General features: G+C 31.9%; 1 protein-coding gene and 1 long non-coding RNA gene across 5 annotated transcripts; one reads left to right on the top strand and one right to left on the bottom strand.

Annotated features, from left to right (window-relative positions):
- Window positions 1-9,078: 9,078 nt before the first annotated feature.
- Window positions 9,079-11,874, bottom strand: LOC124897106. Its single transcript, XR_007053717.1, has 2 exons — window positions 11,571-11,874; window positions 9,079-10,356 (listed from the first exon to the last, which is right to left on the bottom strand). It is a non-coding gene; the product is annotated as an uncharacterized LOC124897106 (long non-coding RNA).
- Window positions 11,875-14,779: 2,905 nt separating this feature from the next.
- Window positions 14,780-19,171, top strand: LOC107862976. Of its 4 annotated transcripts, XM_016708706.2 has the most exons (4): window positions 14,780-15,055; window positions 16,404-17,862; window positions 17,989-18,220; window positions 18,313-19,171. In XM_016708706.2, exon 2 carries the CDS (start codon window positions 16,480-16,482, stop codon window positions 16,915-16,917), a length of 438 nt encoding a protein of 145 aa, XP_016564192.1. In that variant the 5' UTR covers window positions 14,780-15,055; window positions 16,404-16,479; the 3' UTR covers window positions 16,918-17,862; window positions 17,989-18,220; window positions 18,313-19,171. The 4 variants fall into 4 exon arrangements, with proteins under 4 accessions (XP_016564192.1, XP_016564190.1, XP_016564193.1 ...); XM_016708704.2 differs by having other exon boundaries at window positions 16,404-18,220; XM_016708707.2 differs by having other exon boundaries at window positions 14,895-15,055; window positions 16,411-18,220.
- The last annotated feature ends 512 nt before the right edge of the window (window positions 19,172-19,683 follow it).

The following is a 19,683-nucleotide window of genomic DNA, read 5'->3' as shown; positions in this document are numbered from 1 at the left end:
TTTTGTACTAACGTCCCCCACGGGGGACCTGCATTTCATATTGCAGGCACAGGTACCTCAGCTCATACATCATACAAGTAGGAGCCAGGATATCCAGCTATTTTTGGTGAGCTCCAGTTTGCTTCGGGGCTTTTCGTGTCATATCCAGTAACTTTTGGTATTGTATAGAAGTTAGTTATATGACGGGGTGTTCCCCGACCTTAGTTAAACTCTGTGTATTGTCTAGAGGCTTTGTAGACCTAATGTACAGTCAAGGTGGTGTTTTGTTAATAGACGTGATGGCTCCAACGGCCAAGTATTGTATATACATATATATGTGTACTCGAGCTTATACAGGTGATTATTTTCTTTTATATGCGGCATGATGTTGTCTAAATTTCGGGTTGTCATAGAGGTATGCATGGGAAGTATAAGGTTATGAGCTGGTTCTCCCGTGCCTCCTCGGTTACGGGTGCTAGTCCGCCCCAATAGGATTTGAGGCGTGACACAGATTGGACCCTAACTCAGCTATAATAGCTTATTAGGGGAATGTCGGTTAAATGACTACTTCCCATAGTTTCAGTTACAGAATCGGGACTTCAGATACAGTCACTAAGTCTTAGTAATAGAACTCAGATAGTTCTACAGAATTCAGGACTGTCAGATATAGTCACTCAACTCAGTACGGAACTCAGCTAGTTCCATCAGAATTCAGGACTGCCAAATACAGTCATCCAACTCAGCATAGAAACTTAGATCAGTTATTCATAATCAGGACGTTAGAAACGGTCTTTAGTATCCCAGTATCAGTAAGCTCAAACATCAGTAATTCCATGTTAGCAGTAGACTCAGTTCTTCAGTATCCCAGTATCAGTAAACTTAGATGACAGTAAATCAGTATTCAGAACTCAGTGTCCAGTACTATCACGACTTCAGTTACAGTTACGTATTCATGCATGTATTCTCACGTTCATGTTATTCAGTCAGTTAGTATTGTTCATGCATATGAACCCCATGCATCCAACCTACCTCACTTGCATACCAGTACATTCAATCGTACTGACGCATTTGTGCTATGGTGTTTTATACCATAGGTTCAGAAGTATGAGCTCTAGAGCATCAGTAGCATTTCAGTTTCAGCAGTCAGAGTCAGCAGTGAGTCCTCATTATGCAAGGATGTTATGATTTGATTATTTTATTTCTTCAGTACTTTGTTTATTTTAGTAGCTAGAGTTAGTTGGAGACATGCCCCATCAACTCCTTATTCAGACAGTTCAGTTAGTTAAAGGCTTTCAGACTAGATGTTTTCAGACAGTTTATTTCAGTTTTGGGAATTTCTATACCCTATTCAGATATTGTATTATTCAGAAGTTATTTAGTTTTAAACCTTACGGTCTTACAGTATACTCCGCATTTTTACAGTGTATTTATACAGAATATCATGCAGTGCTCAGTTACAGATATCAGTCATGGGTTAGCTTGTGTTTCTTCGGGATCATGAGCACCATGTAACGTTTCGGGTACCAGATTCGGAGCGTTACAAAACATCAAATTAATTTAAAACTTCAAAAATTAATTTATCATTTTATGTCTTATTTATCTTTTTATTAACTATTATTATTTTTTTCATACTTAGATGACTTATAATAGTTAATTAGGGTGATAAGTAAACTTATGATTGAAGCAGCTGAAAAAGGTAACACAAAACAACAAGAGTTAATTCATTATTTTATTTCTATTTTACCTTTTTATTAAATATAATTATTTTTTAATACTTAAATGACGTATACTAATTAATTGAGAATGATATAGTAACATTACGATTGAAGCAGCTGAAGCAGGCATGTTGAAGACGTGTTTGCTTATTGCCCTTTATTTTTATTAGTTAAATTAAATTAAGTCTCAATTTGTCGCCACTATAATCAACGTAAATGTTTGACTTCTAATTGAAAAATATTGATTCAATCTATAGTACGATTAAATTAAGTTTTGATTTATCACTATTATAATCAACATAAATGTTTGACTTTTTGATTTTCTTTTATAACCATGGTGTTCGGGCCAGCTTGTGCGCACCAATCAATGTTAGGATTGGATTGTATCTGAATTTGTCATGATCGACTATAGTCAAAATAAATGGTTGACTTTTATTTAGGAAATGTTGATTGAATCTATGTTAGGATTGAATTGAATTTCAATTTGTCGCGATTATAATCAACATAAATGGTTTACTTCTACTTCAAAAATATTGATTCCATCTCTGTTAGGATCAAATCGAGTCTCAATCTATCACAACTATATTTAAAATAAAAGATTGACTTCTCTATGGGAAATATTGATTTAATGTATGTTAGGATTGAACCATGTTTCAACTTGTCACTATAGTCAACATAAATGGTTGACTTCTATTTGGAAAATGTTGATTCAATATATACTGAGATTAAATCGAGTCTCAATTTGTAAATTTAATGACTCGCCAAAGTAATCATATTTGGATTTATGTTGATTATAAATTTAGCAACTGAACTATCACTATTTTAGCGACTGAACTATCACTATTTTCAATTCCAAAAACTTAGGCACCTCAAACGGACGTTATTCACTTTTGACACCTCAAGTAGTGTACGAATGTATCATTTTGACAAATTTTACGCAATCTTAAAAAATATATTAGATGTGTATATTACATGCACGCTGACATGTAAAGTAACCAATAATAGCAAGACATTTGTCATTTTTTATTCAAATAATTTTTAAATTATTAATTTTAAAAAAATTACCCCCTTCCTCTAACCTACCCACCCTGCCAGTCATCTTCTTCAAATACCCCGTCCTCCACCTCACCCCCGCCCACCCCCCTCAATAATCTTCTTCCCCTTTTCTTTTTTGCAAACACCCTGCCTCCCTCCCCCACCGCACCCCCAATCATTTTCTTCCCCCTTCTGCAAACACTCATCCTCCCTCCCTACCCCCACCCCCACCCCCACCACCAAATTATCTTCTCCAAATGCCCCATTCTCCCAGCCCACCTACCCATCTAAATGTTCTCCAAACACTTCCCCTGTCCCCCAAGCCCCACCCACCCGAATCTTCTCCAAACATCGCCCCTCCCCCAATCATCTTATCCAAAAACCCAACCCCACCTCTTTCTCCCTTTTAAAAAAAATTTCGTCGATTTTGCTTTGATTTTCAATTTTATTCATTGATTTTGCTTGGTTGTCAATTTTCTTCTTGGATTTATCTTTCTTCTAAATTTTTCTTCACCAATTTTGTTCGATTTTCAGCTTTTCTTCATTAATGTTGCTTGATTTTCAGTTTTGATTCATCAATTTTGCCTTTAATGATTAAAAAAGATTTTGCTTATTATCTAATCTTCACGAACCCCTAAACGCGTATGTAAATTTCTCTCAATAATTTTTACCATTAAATTTAAGATAGACAAAAATGATGGATAAAAATGTGAAAGAAGTATAAATTAATTGGGGAAGGGTGAGTTAATATACTATTTTTGGCAAGACAAACCCCTAAATGTGTATCTAATTTTTAAATCTCTCCCAATAATTTTTCACCATTAAATAAGCTTAAGATTGATAAAAATGAGGAAAAAGGTATAAATTAAAGGAGATGAGTAAATATATTGTTGGTGGGCTAACTTGGGAGCTACATCAGCCAAAAAAGGCTTTCACGCGCCTTAATGGGGGTGTAATACATGCACCTTGCCAACTCAGCAAAAGGTGTCAAAATGACACACCAGTACGCTTCTTGAGGTGTCAAAAATAAACAATGTCCACTTGAGGTGTCAAAGGAAAGATGACGCCAAGTTGAGAGGCCTGGCGATATATTCTGCCCTTTTTATGTGATTTATAGTGCTTTTAGCATAATTTTTCAATAAGATATCAATCTCATTGACCCATTTTACGTGTCTTCTCATTTTTAAATAATATATGTTACTCTATGTCTTCCTCTGTTCAATCGTAATTTTTATGGCACTAATATAATTTTGATAGTCAACCAAATAATTTATTTTGACGTATCATTTTGAGTGTATCTTATTTTTTTTATGAAATATTATTTGTTTTTTAATGCTTAGATGACCATAAAAATTAATTAGGGGTAATATAATAAAATCACGATTGAAAAAACGAAGCAAACATGTCTTAAAGAGTTAAATGACTTATAACAACTAATTAGAAGTGATATAACAAAATTACTATAAAAATATTTGAGAAAAAAATTAAATGAGTCTCATATAAGATATCAAATTAATTTAAAACTTCAAAAATTAATTTATCATTTTATGTCTAATTTATCTTTTTTATTAAACGTTATTATTTTTTTAATACTTAGATGACTTAAAATAATTAATTAGAGCGATAAGTATAATTACGATTGAAGCAGCTGAAGAAGGTATCACAAAATATCAAGAGTTAATTTATTATTTTATTTCGATTTTCTATTTTTATTAAATATTTTTATTTTTTAATACTTAAATGACTTATACTAATTAATTGAGAATGATATAGTAAAATTACGATTGAAGCAGGAATGTTGAAGACGTGCTTGCTTATTGCCCTTTATTTTTATTAGTAAAATTAAATTAAGTCTCAATTTGTCACCACTATAATCAACGTAAATGTTTGACTTCTAATTGAAAAATATTGATTCAATCTATATTACGATTAAATTGAGTTTCAATTTATCACGACTATGATCAACATAAATATTTGACTTTTTGATTTTTTTTATAACCATAGTGTCCGGGTCAAGTTGCACGCACCAATCAATGTTAGGAATAGATCGTATCTTAATTTATCTTGATCGACTATAGTCAACATAAATGGTTGACTTTTAATTGGAAAATGTTGATTGAATCTATGTTAGGATTGAATTGAATTTCATTTTGTCATGATTATAATCAACATAAATGGTTTACTTCTACTTGAAAAATATTGATTCAATCTCTGTTAGGATCAAATCGAGTCTCAATCTATCACGACTATAGTCAAAATAAAAAGATGAGAAAATGGTGAAATGCCCCCAACCTTTACCTCAAATCTCAACTACACACTTATATTTTGCGGGAGTCCTATGACCCCCCTAAACTATTTTAAAGTGGAATTATTACTCCTCTGAACGCTGACTGGCAAGAGAGTGTGTTTCACTCTCTTTAAAGAGAGTGAAAACGAATATTTTTATTAAAAATTTATTTTTAATATTTCTTTACTCTTTTCTTTATTCATTTTTAATTATTATTCTTCTTTATTCATTTTCTTTCTTCTTCTTCTTCTTCTTCTTGAACTCAACAATGGCATCTTCAAGAACTCAACAATGGCATCCAATCCAAAACTAACTTATCATCTCCTTCGATATAAATCACAGTAAACGGTCAAACTACACCAACTACCATTTCATCCAAACTAACAATCACCTCCCAAAAAACTCCATTCCTCAGAATACTAAGATTATTCAAACTTACATACTCATTAACCGAATTACCATACCAAGAATCATCATTCTCATGAAATGAAACATAAACTTCCAACAATGCTCTATACACATTTTGTGAAATCTTGAAATCTTTTAACTTTACATCGATTGAATTTTTAATCTCAAACCATTAATCATCATTCAAATCCACATTTCTTGAAATTGAAACAATCAAATCAGCACCATAATCAAAATCAACACCAAATTTTTTCACAATCATAAATTCAACATCAATTTTCATAGCTGAGAAATTAAAAAAAATAAAAAGGAAAGAAAAAGGAACAAGATTGAAAATGATATTTCTGCTCGGCATTGTATCAAACATTTGTTGAGCATAATCTAACATCCCATTTCTTACATACCCAGAAATCATACAGTTCCTATATTCTTTTTGGGGCATTCGTCAAACAATTTGCGTGCTTCCTCGACATCACCTTTCTTGAAAAAACTAGTAATTCTTGAGTTCCAATTGAACAACAAATTTGCAATTGAACTCACATAACGAATACAAAAATGAAAAAATTTGTTCCTGAAGCAAATGTGTGAAGCCGTGTAAATTTTCGTTCTTGAAATAATTTTTTTTCTAAACTTTGAGTTTAATAGTCGACTTTGAATTTACTATTTAACAAAGGTTTGAGATTTAACAACGGTTTGAGATTGAAAAAAATCAAATGAAGAGAAAGAAAAAAAAAATGGAGAATCATTATTGTGGAAGAACATGAAATAAATGGAAAAAAGTAATGAAATTGAAAGGAAATTAAAAAAGAATACAAAGAAAAAAATATAATAAATAGAAGTAATAAATTTTTTATATTAAAAAAAGTAATATTACGTGGATTTACGTAACAGCGAGTGCAGCTCACTGTCTGAAATAATGTCTGGGCGTCAGTTTTTGGGGTGTAAATATTCCACTTTAAAATAGTTCAGGGAGGTCATAGGACCCCCGCAAAGTATAGGTGTGCAGTTGAGATTTGGGGTAAAGGTTTGGGGAGCTTTTGTCCATTTTCTCTAAAAAGATTAACTTCTAAATGGGAAATATTGATTCAATCTATGTTAGGATTGAATCATGTGTCAATTTGTCACTATAGTCAACATAAATGGTCGACTTCTATTTAGGAAATGTTGATTCAGTATATACTAGGTTAAATCGAGTCTTAATTTGTAAATTTTATGACTTGCCAACACAAATGATGACTTCTAATTACTCAATTTCACTTCTTAAAATTTTTTAATGATGATGATGATAATAATTATTATAATAATTGACTTGATAATTTTTTGAGTTTAATTTTGATCAACTATTTAAAATACTTAAGTGAAATAATATAAAAAATATTTTAAGGTTTTAGTTCACACTATTATTGACTTCTAATAAATCAACTTCATCTTATGTATATTTTAAAAATTTATTTTTATGAGATTAAGTGAAATTTTTTTAAAAGATACTACCTTTGAAATTTCTTTTGAGTTTAATTTTGACAAATTATTAATATATATTTTAACGAAAATATATAAAAATATTTTAAATTTTTAGTCAACACAATTATTAACCTCTAAGAACTTAATTCACTCTTATATATATTTTCCAAGTGAAAATTTTTCAGAAAATAGCCTACATTTCAGCAAATTGGAAGAACCATAATCTAACTTCAAAATTATCATATTAAGTGAATGTATCAACCTACTTTATTTGATATAAGATATAAATACAACGAGAACAGTTAAATGCAATCTTTTTAAATTTTTTTCTCTTTTCGTTTTCTTTTTTCTTTTTATTTTTTCACTCTTTTTTATCTCTAACTTTTATTGCTCTTTCTTTTTCTTCTTCTCAATTTTTTTTTTTCAATTTTAGGTACTTTTTGCTCCTTTTTTTTTTCTTTTTCGCTTTTACCTTCTTTTTTTAAAAAATATGTTTTTTGGGATACTTTTTCCTCAGTCTTTTTTCTTTTGTGAGTTTTCCCTCCTTTTTTTTTTTTCTTTTTTCTGTTTTTGTTTCATTTTTTTTTATTTTTTCTCTCTTCTATCTCTTACTTCTATTTCTCTTTTTTTTTTTGGAAAATTTTTTCTTTTTAAATTTTTCTTTCCTTTCTCCTTTTTTGTTCTATTTTATGTTTTTTTTTTTTGTATTTTTTAAAAATATGGATACGTCAAGCATAAATCATGAATGATAATGAAAATAACACAATCACTTATTGTATTTGCACCATCATTTATATTTTTCTATTCGTTGATGCAATTCTATTTGTATCTATTTTATAGTTCGCATTTATATGGATGCACTTAATTGGAAAGAGAGACAATGAATTATAAATCATTTCACTCCCTCTTCTATTACTATTAGATATCGTTTGAATTGTAATTAATTAAAATTTACGCTAAATAAAATAATTAAGAGTTTATGTTTGTTCAGCTATGTAGTTTTTTTCTTTTTAATATTTATTTTTTGTGAGATGAAGTAAAAAAAAAAAATAAACAATATATTGAAAAAAAAAAATTGGCTTCAATTTTTATAAGCTAATTAATTTTCTTAGATAAAATAATTATGAAAATACTTTATAATTTTAGTGAAATAACATAAAAATACTTTCAAAATATTAAATATAATTTAACTAAAACAAATTTATATTTTATCGCGGCTTTCTAATCCCCAAATCGTGATTCAATTATTATAATTTTTTTGACCAGTTTGTTAGAATAACATTATGTGACGATCCCAATAATTTTTATTTATTTACTTAATCTTTGCATACTGTTGAATTTTTAATCAAATCTATATAAACTCAACATACGAATTTATTTAGAGTCAAGATAAAAATTACACTAAAATTTTCAAGTCAAACTTAATTAATTTACAGTTGAAATATCACGTTGATAACTATCAATTGAATTGCTATTTAAAGGCAATTTTCTTTTGTTTTGCAAACAAAATAAAAATGAATCTAACTTTAAAAGTAATCATATTTGGATTTATATTGACTATAAATTTAGTGACTTAACTATCACTATTTTCAATTCCAAAAATTTCATTTGTGATTTCTCTTAAATATTTTTGTTATATTGGATTCATTTGAAAAAAAAAAATTATAAGAGGAATTTTGTAGATTACATATATGGAACATTCAAAATTACAAAAAAAAAATAAAAAGTTAAAAAATCTATATAGTAAAATAATTAAAGAGATAGAAGTATTGGAAGAAAAAATATACAATACAAATCAAAAATGACGATTAAAAGATTTCAAATTAGACGAGAGAGCTTAGAATAAGTAAGGAAAAAGTAGAATGAAAAAGTAAAAATATAAAGAGTAAATATGAAAGAATAATAAAAAATCTGAAATAAGAAAAATATGAAAGAATAATAAAAAATAAAAAATAAAAGTCAAAGTGATTTTGTTTTTGAAGGGAAAAATAAAAGGTTTTGGTGCTTAAAAGTAGGTGGTTTTGCATTTTGAAAGGATGGTGATTTTGGGCCAAAGTCCAAGTAGTCTTTCTACAAATTTCTAGTCATTCGAATCAAATGCTCTTCGAGTCACTTAACAGCACCCTTTAATTAATTTGTTGTCCAATCATTTGGTACGAAACCTCACGTGCCCAGAGCCAAGTGCAACAGTGACAATAACTAACTAGTAGACTGCCAAAAGGTTAATAAGATCCCATCACAAGTTACAACAGTGGATTTTTTATAGTATACATCTTATTTTCAGACTTACACAACCGCAGGACGATTAAATGATCAATATGGCAGAAAGGCTCAAGATCAGATACATGATGGCATTGTGCACAAGTCTCCTGAACACGGCTCATGATCAGACACCCAATGTCATTGCGCACAAGGTTCGGGATCAGATACCTGATGTCATTGTGCACAACGCTCAGGATCGGATACCTGATGTCATTGCGCACAAGGCTGGTGAACTTTATGGAGCTGCTAGTTCAGAAATCAATAGGTGCTTTCATATGATACCATTAACTTTACTATTCAGGCTTTTGAGACTTGTGATTGATAAAAGATTCGCTGGAAATCAAATCTAGCATCAATTGCAAAACATCAGACAAGAGAGAATGGTACTATAAAGTAGAGGGAGCAGGAAATGAAAAGACTCTTCTCTTTTTCGATACTACTACTCTATGTCACTAACCAGGAAGGGGAAAAATGCATTTAGGCAAGAATGAATCAAGGGACTGTATTTATATTCTAGGATCAAATGTTCTGCAAGTTGAAATATGTATTTGGCACTTCCAACATTAGCATTCCTCATTGGAATTCCTGGAATTAAACAGCCTTTAGCAGAAATGCTAGGTAAGGCTGCGTACGATACACCCTTGTGGTGGGACCCTTCCCCGGACACCGCTCATAGCGGTAGCTTTAGTGCACAGGGCTGCCCTTTTATTGAAATTCCAGGAATTAGAAAGGAGAGGGGGCATAAATGACTGAACTATGCAATTAACAGAAAAAGAATGAGGAGACGATGTTTAATTCTTTGAAATCAATTATATCCTTTATGCTAGGTATCAACGGCTTCATAGTTGAACCATGCATTTTAAGTAAACAAGCATACAAAAATATTTGCCGTTTTGACACACATATAAAACAGGAGGCTTGTGGTATATTGACGGCCAACGTAAAATAGTCTAAACATGATGAGCTACCCTGAATGGACTTGGACACAATGGAATAAATCCAGACACTAAGTAATTACGGATTTAGGTGTAGTTGATCATTTGAAACAATTAAGGGAAAAGAATCCTCAGAAACCTTTATCAAATCAAACACCCAACTTTGGTAGAAGCGTCATTCGGCACTTGCAATATAAGCATTCATCATCGGATTCTGACTATGTACAACTGCACCATTCCAGTGGAATCACCCAACAATACATACAGTGAACCACTACAATTGTAAATGCACAAAGATTCAAACTAGCAGCTAAAACAATAATCACCAATGCTTGCAAAATGGCATTCGGCACAACAATAAGGAATAAACCCAACAATATGGACAACCAACCAAAATAGAACAGATTTGATTACACTAGTTTACGATTTACCTCCCTTCTGCGGAGTCTGACACAAATGTCAAACTTACAATAACAGCACACGCAGTATAATCCCACAAGTCGGATCTGGGGAGGGTGGGTGTACGCAGACCTTACCCCCACCTTGTGTGAGGTAGAGAAGTTGTTCCGATACAACCTCAGCTCAAGAAAATGGTTTCCAAATACAGCAACAACAACATACCCAGTATATTCCCACATAGTGGGGTCTGGGGAGGATAGAGTGTACACAGTCCATACCACTACCTCTAAAGAGATAGAGAGGTTGTTTTCGATAGATCCCCAGCTCAAGTTAGAAGACAACATACAACAGTATGAAAATCCTAGAACACAATAAAATAACAACGGTACGACATCCACAGAAAATTGCACGTTGCCCAACACAAGACCCCAAAGACCGTTTCCAAATACAGGTTAGATAAAAAGCTATGGTGAGAATGCAGCAAAATAGGAAAAGTATCCACAGCAAAAAGATATCAAAAGTAACATAAAAAACAGTACTAATAAACATTTTCACTCATTTCTGCTAATTACAAAAGATAACCAAAACTAAGCTTCACTTTGGCCATAGATTTTGAAGTTGAAACTTGAAATTTTGAGTTTTTGAAGCAGTGATATTTGAAACTTGAATTTATGTTTGGACATGAGTATTTTACCTGGAAAATTTTTGAACTTCTGTGACTGAAAGTGAAAAGACCAGTTTTTGGAACTTGAAAATTTTCTAAAAACAGATTTTCAAAACCTGGTCCAAAATCCAAGGCCAAACAGATATTTGAAAACAGATTTTCAAAATCTGGTACAAAATCTATAGCCAAAAGCTATCTAAAATTCTAAACCAACAGATTAATCAAGAGCAAACCATAAGAAGTACAGGTGAATAATTTTAGACTAGTATAACAAACAGAAAAGAGTTAAGACGATAGATCATCAAGATCAGCCCCATATATTTTTGTAAGAGCATGGCGTTCAATTAGTTGTTCTACTGACAGTATCAAATCAGATAAGAGTTATAGAAACCGAAAAGTAAATGAAAAGTATAACATAAAATTACTATATTGAGGTGAGAGTTAAAAGGAACAATTGTTCGAATTTCAGGATCCATCGTCGAGGGAGCTGGAGCCTGGAACTTTGAACTTGGAAATTGGAAATGGGATTGGGATCGGGATCGGGAATTGCGGCGGAAATGTAGGGTTTCAGGCTATACCTAAAATATCTTATGATTTCTCAGAAATACCCCTCGATTGTAATGGATATTTTAAATAAATAAAGTGCACTTTATTGGATTTTACTGGTTTGACAGGGGAGGTCATCTAAAAGAGAGAGGTAGTTTTCAAGTATTTTGGTTTTATAATAATAAAAAAAATAATAATTAATGAAGATGTCACTTTTGGCTTGTATTGATAGATTTGTGTAATAAGAAAGTGTCACCTAAATTTAAAGGTGAGTTTTACATGATTGTTAGATCAGTTATGTTGTATAGAGCGAAGTGTTGGATAGTTCAAAAACTCTCATATTAGAAACACAAAAGTGGTGGATGTGAGGGTGTTGTGATGGATGATATGGTTTAGGCATGAAATGGGAGGATGCATTAATGCGTGAGAAGTTGGTTATAGATGAATTCACGAGAAGTAGAGGTAGACCAAAGAAGTACTCCCTTCGTTCCATTTTATCCGTCCCAAATTTTCTAATTTGGTGTCCCATTTTACTTGTCTTTTTTTACTTATCAAGATAAGACATTTTTTTTTCTTCATATTTTACCCTTTGCATTAATTGTTTTTTCTTTAAATTAAAATGTAGATATCATTTAATAGGGATACTATGGTAAACTAGTCATGTTATTTTTTATTTTTTTTAATAGTTGTGTCATCCAATTTGGGACGAGTAAAATGGGATTGAGGGAATATAAAGGAGGAAGTGATTAAAACTGACATGACGCAGTTATCACTTATTGAAGACATGACCATAGATAGAAAGATGTGGAGAAAATGAATTAGAGTATAATGTTAGTAAAGAGAAATGCATATTTACGAGTGCACTATCTTGTTGCTTTACTAGTAGTTTTATGACTACCTTATAGTTTCTTATTCTTTATGTTTCTCTTTATTGTTCCGTGTAGTTCGATTGTAATATTATTATTATTACTATTATTATTCTATTATTTTTGTATTATCATTTTTACTATTTACTGTCTTTTATACTTCTATTATATACTTTTTAAAATTATTTTTATTTTGAGTTGAGAGTCTTTCAAACACCTTTGAGATAGAGATAAGGTGTAAACTCCACCCAAAACCAGTATGTGAAATACATTGAATAAGTTTGTTGTTTTCGTATGAATAATCACTTGAAATTGAATTATTATTTTTTTCTTTTTCTGGGGTGGGGTGGGGTGAGGTGGGTTTGAAGTTTGCACTATCAATATTTATTTATGTTAATATTATCAATCTCTTTAAACATATTATTCAATTTAAATTCATTTTTTAAACATAAAATTCAATTTAAATTCATTTTTTATACATAAAATTCAATTGTACTTATTCAAACATATTATATTTCAATAGTTATAGATTCGAAAACTTTCATTATTACCGAAAAAAAGAAAATCATAAATTGTAATTAAGTAAGTAGTAGAAGAAGGAAGAGTCCAGGACATTAATTTTCTCAATTTTGCGTATACTGCATTTAATTTTCTAAAAATTACACAAATACACAACTTATGTTTTCAATATTACAAAAAATTTCAATTCCCTAAATATATTACAAAAATCCCAATATATACACAGAATGTTATGTATATGTCGACTATGTTATGTATATTAATAGGGAGAGAAAGTAAAATAATTTAAAAAGTGGGAGAGAGTGTAATTACTTTCAAAAGGATTGGTATTTATGTTATTTATACTTTAATTTTATTAAGTAGTAGAAGAAGGAAGAGTCCAGGACACTAATTTTCTGAATTTTGCCTATGCTGACCATGAATATAAAATATTTTTGAAAAATAATTGCGCCATTAAATGATGCTGTAAAAACTAGCTGCCCGGAGAAATTAATACCGATGGGCGATGGGGATGAGGCCCCTTTAGAATTGGGTCATAAAAGTGATGGGTAGAAGCCCAATACTCGGATCCACTTATAAATAAAGGGCAAAATTCAAAAATAACATACTTATTCATTTTATTATGAGTTTTATAGCAACGGTTTTATAATTACACAATATAACAAGTTGTATTTTATATTTTTGCAACCTGCTGCTACAAAAATATAAATACATATGATTTTTACTGCCTTATGATCGATATGTTTTTTGTATTCTTGCAAACTGTTGTTACAAAAATACAAATACATACAAATATATTACAAAATGTAATTTGATAAAAATATTATTATTTTTTATAACTTAATACTTAAGTATGTTAACGTATTTTTTCCTATAAATAAACACGATAAAAACGGGTTGTTGCTGAACAAGCGAGACAAAGGCCACGCTCCCAAACACACCGTTATACCCAACACGTGTCAAGCACCGTTAGGTCTTTCAACTCTACTTTTGCCCTTTTGGAAAGTCTACTCTAACGTTACTAACCGACGACGACCTCGACAAAAAGCTCCCACCAAAAAAGGAACAATATAAACAATATAATACCCTCCACCTAAATTTATTTATCAAATTTTAATTTCACACCAAGTATATAAAATAGAAAATTTTTAAAATCTTTTGTTATTAAATTAAAAGTATCATTATTTTTCAAAAGCTGTCACTCAACCTCTATGCGGTTGTAATTGTAATTTGACAAGAAATTTATTAAATAAATTTTTTATTATTCTTAAACTAAAAGTATTAATATTATTTTTCAGAATCGGTCATTCGACCTCTACGAGATTGTTATTAGGTATGCATTTTACTTTCTTCAGACTTCATTTCTAAAATTTCATTAAAACTATAGTTGTAAACTAAAAATACGCATAATAAATATCTTTTGATCTTATAATCTTAAATATATTAGGTAAAAAATTGAAGTAAAAAAATTGCCAAATAAAAAAGAAAATATATGACATGGACATAAAAAAAAAATCAAAACGAAATAAAGAGAAACAATAATAAAAATTAGAGAAGAGCCCAAGAGCGTGGGGCACGTGACAGAAGATGGAGCTTCCGTTTGAGACGTAATAGTAACAGGACTAATACAACGCCGTATTGCATCCATTGAAGCTTTAACACACTTTAATAAATTGCAAAAAAGGGAGAAAAAATAATACTCTAACAAATTGCAGAAAAGGACAAAATTAAATTTCATTTGAGGTGAATTTCATGTGAATTTACATTTACGTGCATCGTCTACACGAGAATCGGATCAACACCTTATCCGTGTGTCCCACTGATTTATTCTATAAATACTCTTTCATAGTCTCCCCATTTCTTTGCTTCAGTATAGGGCATTGCGCTGAAAAAGTCTCCGAGAGAGAGAAAGTCAGTGAGAAGTGTGTGAGAGAGAGAGAGCGGAGGAAGAGCTTGTCAGGTTTCCATTTCCAGTACATGTAAGTTTTTTTCTTCTTTTGTTCTTTTGTTTCATGGATTTGCTCTGTTATTTTCTATTTTCTGCTTTTTTTTTCTGATAGTTCATGGTGATGCTGTGTTTTAATTCTATTTTTTGCTGATATTTCATGGTTTTGCTCTGTTTTTTTCTATTTCCTGCTGTTATTTTCTAATATTTCATGGATTTGCTATTTTTTCCTAATATTTTGTGGATTTGCTCTGCTTTTCCCTATTTTCTGCTTTTTTTTTCCTGATATCTCATTACTTTGCTCTGTTTTTTCTGATATTTCATGGATTTGCTATTTTTTTCTAATATTTTGTGGATTTGCTCTGCTTTTCCCTTTTTTCTGCTGTTTTTTTTTTCTGACATTTCATAACTTTGCTCTTATATTTCATGGTTTTTCTATATTTTTTCAACTTTTTTGCTGTTTTTCCCCTGATATTTTGTTGTATTAATGTGTGATTTTGTCTGAGAATTAGCTAGTTGTGATTTTCTTTATCGCTTTCATGATAATTATGTTGTAGTTCTTCAGATTTGGTTGTAATGCTCACGTAAATGGTTGTGGAGAGGAAAATTTGGACGGTTGAGCTGAAATTGGGATTTTTTACTGTTTATTTACGCCTTGTTTGGTCAATTTTGACCTGGATCTTTTGTTTTAGGTGTAATTTAGAGGTTTTACTGTTAAAATTTGCTGGTGAAAAAGTAGTACACCTAACTTTAGAAAGAAACACTTTCATAAAATACATGTAAACAAACATTATTGTTTTATGTGTTTCTTTTATATTTTTTAATACCTAACTAAATTATAATTTTTCTTTGTTATGTTTGTATATAACATATCAAATTTTGAAAAAAAATTGATTAGGTTTCTCATGATTATTTGAGCTAGATATAGCCCAAATTTTGTTGGTCTCAATTGGGCTGCGCTTATAAATAGACAGGTCAATAATCAAAGTAAATTTGGGCATGTTATGATTTTATGGGCTAACTTTGCCTGTCTAACTCTAGATCTGTAAATTAACAAAGCTAAGATGATATCTTTTGAATCAAGGTCTTTACTGTGGCCAGTTAATAGTCAATTTCCTGGTGTTGTTGACTAAAACACACTCCTTTTCCTTTCCTTATGAAGTTCTATCGCCCTTCTGGTGTACAACTCCAGCTTGGGGTGGGCATAAGACTTTCTGGGAGTCTCCTTTAGTAATTGCTCGAATATAAAGCTAAGCTCTTTGATTTTATGTTTCTTTGCTGAGGTCTTCACTACCTGAATGTTGCTTTTCAGTTTCCATAGGAAAACAATCAATTATATTCCATGATCCTCCCACCAATCTTGACGGATCTTATTTGTCAAGTCTGCAGAGCATCCGGGGCAAGGCGAGTGGGGTGTGCATATCTTCTCAAACTCAAGTTTTCTGAATAACTGAACCAATGGAGGTACTTGGAAAATCTATGGTAGCAGTGCCTACAAATGTTATATATCTGTCAACTATTCTTGGCCAAGATGGCCCAAACCCTGTTCACAAGTGTGATTCGAAATGTGAAAATGAACATGTGTGTGGGAATATGTACCGCTGCCGTCTAACTGGGCTGACACACATTTGCGACAAAAACTGTAACCAGCGAATATTATATGATAACCATAACTCTCTTTGCAGAGTTAGCAGACAGATTTTCCCATTAACACAAGCTGAAGTGCAGGCTGTGAGAGGTGTACGGAGGAAGTTTGATGCTGATAGTTCCCCTTCTGATAGCTGTGCCTTTAAGCGCAGAAGGGATGCCCATTTCCACCCATCACCATTTGAGAGATCTTTCACTGCTGTTAGTCCCATTTGCAGTCAAGTTGGAGATGGCATGGACATGAACTAGATTGAATAAATTTCCATCCTTTCATTTGTTTAAATGTCCTGTCTTTTAGGACAGGATTAGTAACAATTTCATAATTTGCATGGCAGACTTGATTGTCTTGCCATTTTGTAGGAGGACTTATATTCTACATTCCTATGGACTGTAGCTCTATATAACTGTTTAGGAGTAACAAAATTATGTCTTAAAACGCTGATATGCGCCTGAGTTGATGTCACGTGAAGGCTTTGACTATATATAGTGCTGCATTTTGTATAACCTTTATTTGGTTTTACTGTCTAGTCACTTTTTACCTGAGTAGTTACAATTATCCCTTCTTTGGGTTGTCAAATGCCTGTGTTGGCTTTCTGGACTTCTTAAGTTGCCTACGAACCACTGTGATTAACTTTGGGAGGTTTTTATGTATCCTTTCAGTGGAACTATATGCCTTTTTTCCTTTCCTACAGGAACTTGCACCATCAGATGAAGAACACTCTTTTCAGTGAGCTCATTAAAGCTCGCCTACTTTTTTTATGATTTTAATTCCCTATGTCTTTGGCAGGTTTTAGATGAAATCTCCATTTTATTTCATACTGTTGCTCTAGTCTCCTCTTAACTCTGTTTTTATTTGCTTTTTGAACTTGTTCATATAAGGCATCCTAAAATGGTTTTACTTTTGCAGGAACTCAAACATTTACAGTCAGGAGAGTTGACATATAGCTTATTTCATTGATATTTTGTTATCTGTCTTGATTCATTTGCAGCAGAATCATGAGTTTCTAACTGAGTTTTTTTTTTCCTTATTCAGCAGATCCCTGGTCCTTCACAAGGTCTAGACTTTGAACAAATAGATTCAGCTATAAGCCTTGAACTCTTGAACCAGGATAGTTCTGTGGAAGAATCTAACAGCAGCCAAATCAGTTGGTGTCTTGTAACCATGTTGAAGTGTGACTACCCTGCTGTATCATTGTGAGTAATATATAGTCTAGTATCATGTCTGATCTTTCGAAAGTAAGGTCCTATTTGGTTGAACTGGCTTGGAGTCAGACATCTGGTGTTTTACTTCCACCTATCTGCATCTGTTTTTTCTGATAGTGTTACCCGAAGAGGAATATTCCACAGCCAAATCAGGGGTGTCTAACCGCATTAAAGTTAGTAACCTGTTGTTCAATTTGCCCCTCTGTTATTGCAAAAGAAAGGATGCCTTTTTGTTGAAAGTGCTTGATGCCAGAGGTGTCGGGACTTTCTTCGTTCTGAAAATTAGTGGATCTTGTCATCTGTGCCTTGCTGCTGTTTATTTCGAATTCATCAGAAAGCTACTCTTGCTGTATGTTTCCCGTTTCCTTGTGCTTTGAATTCCACTTGGCGCTCGATCCAGTGTTTGTTTATATGCTGCTATCTTGCTTTGCTACTTTACAGGATGACATATTTACAAGGTGACTGGCAATAACCATAAAAAGTCAATTTTTTCACTCCGGCATTTCACAGCTTCGTTTAGCAATATTTGAGGTTTCGGCTTTGGTGAAAGTAGGGGTCATCATATTCAACAACAACATACCCAATATATTCCCACATAGTGGGGTCTGGGGAGGGTAAAATGTACGCAGTCCATACCACTACCCCGACGGGGGTAGAGAGGTTGTTTCCGATAGACCCCCGGCTCAGGACCAAGGACCATCCTTCATACCAAACACACCCTTCCACCTCATATTCAAGAGTCAAATATCATTTCCCACTGAAATGTCCTCCAGGAGGATGATCAACATTCAAATTCAACATCGACCACTGGGAGAAGGCTTCTTTGTCAGTTGTGTTGCTAAGATTTGTTGCAACAGAGCTCTGTGACGGCTTCCTACAGAAAAATGATTTTTCAGCTTTGCAGTAGGTGCATTTTGTGTGAATTTTTTTTGCAATACGTGGCATAACTTGGACAACACCAAATCCACCTGCGAATAGGGATTTTGCAATACGTGGGAAAAAGTTCATGAATTCTTGTTGTGGAATATCATACATTGGTTGCACTGTTATGGACTGAAAGAAACAACAGACCCTCTGATGGCAAAACTAGAAACATACTTGAGCCTTAAACATAGATGCATTTCATTGTTAGCTGTTTAGTGCAAATTCAACATTGTACATGATGTAGATACGATAATTCATCTGATTGGGGATTTGCAATCTGTAACTATCTTTTGTATGACTGGCTCACTGCAAGTTTGCCATTTATAAGAAATTTCTGGTGCTTGCAGAGAAATGGAGAATACATCTTTTAACGGTATATCAGCTAGTTTCTTTGATCGGTTGGTGATCTTAGGCTGCCCTCTTGTATATATGCTTTTCTCCTTGGGTTATTGTTCAGCGTTTTGTTCTTATTTGCTGTTTCTCCTTGGGTTATTGTTCAGCTTTTTTTGTTTTAATTTGCGGGTTTTTCATTATATTATAGAAGAGGTGATTTCAACATGATAGTTTTTTGTCTTTAAAAATGTCATTACAATAAATTATAAGTTCAATTCAATTATTTTTTATGCTTAGATTTTGTAACTTCATCAAAAGTTTGAATAAAAATCCATTCTTTTCTCTTTAATTACAAGTAATGTCATTGAAGAAATTTACCATAATGTCACACACATATATTTCCACACATGTGGGCCCTTTATCTTCCATTAATTTTTCAATCTTATTTATCTTTTTTATGTATAAAATTGTTTCAAATATATTTAAGTAAATTGATTAGTAGGATGATAATTTATTGTAAAAATTAATTATAATTGATGCAATTAAATAAATTTT

This window comes from Capsicum annuum, chromosome 3 (genome assembly GCF_002878395.1).
Source record: "Capsicum annuum cultivar UCD-10X-F1 chromosome 3, UCD10Xv1.1, whole genome shotgun sequence".
Lineage (NCBI taxonomy): Eukaryota > Viridiplantae > Streptophyta > Magnoliopsida > Solanales > Solanaceae > Capsicum > Capsicum annuum.
The sequence above is the reverse complement of the archived record's forward strand: the minus strand, read 5'-3'. Positions and strand labels throughout refer to the sequence as shown.

Bases quoted from the DNA above. Each gene is read 5' to 3' on its own strand.
- LOC107862976 (XM_016708706.2), top strand. From the start codon at position 16,480: ATGGAGGTACTTGGAAAATCTATGGTAGCAGTGCCTACAAATGTTATA.